The 5,182-nt window shown below is 34.3% G+C and overlaps 1 protein-coding gene across 1 annotated transcript; it reads right to left on the bottom strand.

Annotated features, from left to right (window-relative positions):
* Positions 1 to 2,796: 2,796 nt before the first annotated feature.
* Positions 2,797 to 5,182, bottom strand: LOC148575264 (uncharacterized). The gene is made up of 7 exons (XM_088503450.1): positions 5,102 to 5,182; positions 4,546 to 4,918; positions 4,198 to 4,433; positions 3,699 to 3,914; positions 3,487 to 3,579; positions 3,296 to 3,397; positions 2,797 to 3,201 (listed from the first exon to the last, which is right to left on the bottom strand). Exons 1-7 carry the CDS (start codon positions 5,180 to 5,182, stop codon positions 2,797 to 2,799), a joined length of 1,506 nt encoding a protein of 501 aa, XP_088359576.1.

Here is a 5,182-nt window from a genome sequence, read left to right as displayed (position 1 = left end):
AAATAAATTATAAATAAACTATAATAATATTCTTAATTGCCTCAATAAAGTGAGGAATCTCAAACTTAATTTTTTTGACTGAATTAACTTTTATTGCTGTAACATATACAAAACTGAAGCATACTTTTCACAGCCACCAAACATAACTAGTAGGACTTATAGATGAATCAAGAAATAATAAAACTAAAAAATTCTGATCCTATGCAAACAAGCACAATGGCTCAAGGACGAAACAAAATTTTTTAGAATAATTCAATGACCTAAATAAAATATAAATCAACAATTCATTAAATTTAGATGATAAACATAACAACTATTTAAGTGAAAATTTATTGAATTTAGATTCATATTCAATCAGTTATAAATTCATATTTTCTTCTTCTATCAATCACAATCTAAACACAATTTCTTCTACATCAGCCTTTAATATATTAAAAAATTATGATTTATGACACAAATAATACGTCTAATTACCTTAATTTAATCTTTCTTTACCCATAGAACAAAGAATTCATGAAAAATTAATCAGACTATTATGAATCAACGCAATAGAAATAGCAAAATATATAATAAAAAAATATTTTTAAAAATAAATAAATAAAAATCAGACCGTAGAGAAAAATAGATTTATCTTACATTTTAAGGCTTAAATAGAGATAAAAGATTTATGATGAATACACACATATGTATTATTATCGGTAAATACTTCTTGATTGATACCGTCATCCATAATTGAAATCAATAAATGATCAAGACAATCCCAATCTAAACACAATTAAATCACAAAACAGTAAAACACAGCGCAACAAAACTAGCAGCACATCACTAATCATGATCAATAATCAAAATTCAATAATCAATTAACACAAGACCTTGAATAATCAATCATCAGCAAAATAATTATTCAATAAAAAATTAAGAACACACAAAATAGCTACACAGCAGAACCAGAGTAACATGGCAGAACTAGAGCTCATTCAATAAAAAATCAAAACACAAAAAAATAGCAACACAACAAAATTAGAGCTCATCAGTAATCAAAGAATCATTCAATAAAAAATTAAAACACAAAAACATTTAAATAATCATTGAACAATGCATAAAAAAAACGCAAAAAAAGTGAGCAGTGAACTGACCATCGAAGTCTGGGTCTTTTAGTAGGGTGTGTTGTCGTGACAAACGACACCGACCACACGACGGTAAGAAGGACAGCGAGAAGATGAAGACGACGGATGGGTCGAGCTCACGAAAGGAGAGAGCAGGGGTTGGAGACTTCAAGAACATGACGAGGAGGGAAGGGTTGCGTGCGACAAACGATGGCAGTGGCTTGACGGACAGACGACGGTAGTAGCTCAACGACACACGGACGGACGACGGCTAAGGATAGGGTTTTTAACTTTATCTTTGGTTGAGAGGACTTTGAGGTTGAGTTGAGTTTTGAAGAATGGAGAAGGAGAAAGAAGGAGCTCAACACTATTGATTATTGAAGCTTTTTTTTTTGTTATAAAGAAATTAAATAGCGTCGTTTTGGAAGAATCGGCTGATTTTCAGTCCGATCTGATCGGCCGATTCAACAGTTCATAGCCGATTTTAGTGACACCAATTTTACCATACAGATTAAACTGTCTTAATTAACTTTTGATTCATGGCTGGATTGGTTCAACCAGTTAATCAAATCTGATTTTCAGAATCATAAATTTTACCATAGTGTTTGCAGTTGTTCCTGAGTGTCACCATTGATGATTAAGGATTTTTTTTCTTTCCTTTTGGTTTAATTTTTAACAATTTGGCATCATCTTAAAAATACGTCACAAAAATTTTTTTATTCATTTTTTTAAATTTTAATTTAGTTCATTTATCTTATCTAAATAATAAGCTCATTATATATATATATATAAAATATTAAATTTTATCTAGCAACAATATATTTAACCTTTTAGGATGAATTTCCATTTCTAAATATTTAATCAAATTCCTATCATCTAACAAATTTAATAATTGATTAAATAACTTATAAAATAAAATATATTTATAATGTTTTTTATTTAATGATATATGTAATTTTTAATCAAGTTTAATTTTAATACATTGATACTATTAAAAAATTATACAGTTATTGATCGAATCAAATTCACATGTATTTAAATAATTTTTAAATAACAACTTTAAAAATAAATATTTTTACTAATATAATAACATACACTACAACAAAAACGCCATTTAGCGGCGGTTTTGAACCGCCGCAAAAAATTTCGCGGCGGTTTTGAACCGCCGCAAAACATTTCGCGGCGGTTCTTGAGAACGCCAGAAGACAGGGCACGGCAAAACGGATTGCGGCGGTTTTAGTCAACCGCTTGAATAACCGCCGCAAAATGCCATTTAGGTTTGGCGGCGGTTACTAACCGCCGCAGTATGTGAAGGAAAATTGCTACTAACGAATTTGCCGCTAAATGTCGCGCAGAAAAAGAATTTTAAAGTTTTGCGGCGGTTTCAAAACCGCCGCCAAATTCAAATTTTCCATTATAATTTTAAATTTTCTACTATTTTGCCTATTTTGACAGAATGCTTATTAAACTTTAATTTTTTTACTTTTTAACTAATTTAAACAAATTTAAACTAAGTAAAACAGCTCAATTAACATAACAAACCAGATTAAAGTTATGCAAACATAACATATATAACGAAATTGTCATAATATCATCCAAAATAAAGTAAGAATGCACAACTTGGATAAAATAAGCCTAACGTACTAAACCAACTTAAATGTAAACAGTATCCAAAACCATCAATTGAAATTCAAGATTTTTGTTGCGGGTTGTGATTTCCAGATGCAGATGGCCCTGCGCATGACGAGTCCGGTGTACCGCCCACAAAAGCCAGCTCTTCAGCAATCTCAACTGGCAAATTGCCTCCTAACTGTTGGACTACATATCCCAAGACCTTATGTATTGACTGTCTCTTCGCCCGCTCTTCTTCTAACTTAGTCGTCAATTCTGCAATCATCCTCTTATTCTCTGCATTCGACTCTGCAGAACCCGACGGTTGTCCAGCAGCGTTACCAAAGACTTGGGTGGGACATGGTCCAGCACCTAGGGCACGAACTCGTCCTGGGTGCTCCTTTCCGAGAACTTGTGCTAGCGAGTCATTCTGTGAAATGTGCTTAGAGGATCCATCCTGCCTCTCAACATTCGCAATTGCTTCCTACAAATATACAACATTGGAAAGAAAGAAGTTAACAGTAGCACCATATATACAGTAAGCTATATATTGCTTCAAATTTTCAAACATGACTTACACTAACAACACGTGCATCAGGGTGGATATACGAGCCATCTCTTTTCTTATGAGTTATGATAAACAACTCTCCTCTACCAACAGGCCTTCCTTGCTCTCTCTTCTATATCGTTGATATTGACACAATTTAGTAAACAACAACATTTTCCAAGAAGCATAATCAAAATCTTAATGCAAATGATGACTTATTACCACTTCGTCTTTTTTTCTTGCCAAGGTTTTGGAGCCCCCAGTATGTGTGTAAAGTTGCTTGCTCCGATTTAAAGTGTTCTGTTTACACTTTTTCTATGAACAAATAACAAAACAAATGCAGATGAGAAAGATATGATGAATATCAACTGTAAGGGAATTACTATGTATACATATGTTTTTATGTGGAAATAATAGAATATACCAAGGCTTACCTGCGTTTCTTCATTCAGGCGATAGTCAACGAACTTTTTCCAATCATTTTTGTCTATTCCTTTCGGGTGATGCTGAAGATTTTCCTCATAAGTCCTTAGTTGTTTGTAACACCTATGAAACAAGTGGTGCCTTGAATCCTTCCAGTTCTTTTCTATCCTCTTCAAAATATCACGCTTTATTTTTCCTCCGGCATCGTCCTCATAGTAAAAGACCCGCTGCAATTAGTTTACATTGTCATTAACGAAGACCAACAAACAAGTATAAGATTGATATATTTAAGAAATGCCACAACCATTACAGGCTAATTTAAATTGTTGAAGTATGACCCTCAAATCCAGTACAAGCAGTCGCAATTACGTATAAATGAGAAGTGTTTAAATGATGATGTGAAAAACACAATATAAAAATATTTCTAACCATATAAATTACCCATGCAAAAGACCTAAAAAAAAAACCGAAAACTAAAATTGCTTAAATTGTAGAAGCTTAAAGTTCTACCTTAAGCATGTCGTACGCATGATCCCTCTTTGCTTTGCTCACCAGCTTCCAACTTTCTAAGTGTATGGGGAACCGGGAATAATCCGCACCCAAACTCCCTATGAAACCACTCAGTAATCCTGCCGCCTGACCAATCGGTTGCAGCTCACTGTTAAACTGGAGTACTATCTTCGTATTGGAAGGGAGGCCTATAGCCTCCTTCACGCTCAGCTTAGAAACTTTTCTCACACCGTCCTCTAAGATGTGTATGGGAAACAAAATTACTCTCTAATCATTGCACAAAAGAAAAATAGAAGTAAAGGACTATAAAGATCACTGTTTACGAAAATGGGAGGAAAAATTGTTTACCGATAACAGTAACTTCCCAGAAATCTGTATCTTTGGCTTTCTTGTTGTTATGCTGACCTTCGACTTCTTGGGCAGCAAACAAGTCGTCGATGTGGTCATCAAACGACAGAACTTCATCCTCCTCTGGGTCGTAATCCTCATCCCCTAATTCATGATCAGCCACTTCCACGCGATGCCGAGTCTCTATGTTGTCTGTTGGAGTTTGAGGTTCATCAGCAGTACTCGATTGTGCATTCCTATGGTCGATGCGCGGTGCACGAAATGGTTCATTCATACGTGAAGCCGGAGCTTTATTAGCTGAGGATGATATTGGAGGAACCCTATCACGTGGTTCCTCCCGCGATGTCTGAGCTCCTCTAGTCGTGGTCCCAACCTTAACGCAATGTGAAACCATTTGGAATTATATCTTAGAAAACGAATTAATATTGAGAATTATTTTATTTTATAAACTAATAATTTTGCAGGGAGATGAATTAATGGGGTTCGATGATACAATTGAAGGTCATATAATTTTCACATAAGGTTACGTCAAGAAATGTTAACCACAAACACTAACCGTTGTCTCTTCAGTACTTGCATTAGTTCTGGCATCTTTCGGGGGTTCCCGTATAATGTTGTACCTTGGTTTCCTAGGCAT

Source organism: Arachis ipaensis, chromosome B2, assembly GCF_059453495.1.
Source record: "Arachis ipaensis isolate K30076 ecotype BB chromosome B2, ASM5945349v1, whole genome shotgun sequence".
Taxonomy (NCBI): Eukaryota; Viridiplantae; Streptophyta; class Magnoliopsida; order Fabales; family Fabaceae; genus Arachis; species Arachis ipaensis.
This window is presented reverse-complemented; position numbering and strand designations above follow the sequence as displayed.

Excerpts from the sequence above, each read along its gene's own strand:
- LOC148575264 (XM_088503450.1), bottom strand. The coding sequence starts at position 5,182 with ATGCCTAGGAAACCAAGGTACAACATTATACGGGAACCCCCGAAAGAT. Across the intron at positions 4,434-4,545 it reads CTGGGAAGTTACTGTTATCG|AGGACGGTGTGAGAAAAGTT; the intron begins GTAAACAATTTT and ends TACACATCTTAG. Across the intron at positions 3,580-3,698 it reads GCCTGAATGAAGAAACGCAG|AAAAAGTGTAAACAGAACAC; the intron begins GTAAGCCTTGGT and ends ATTTGTTCATAG.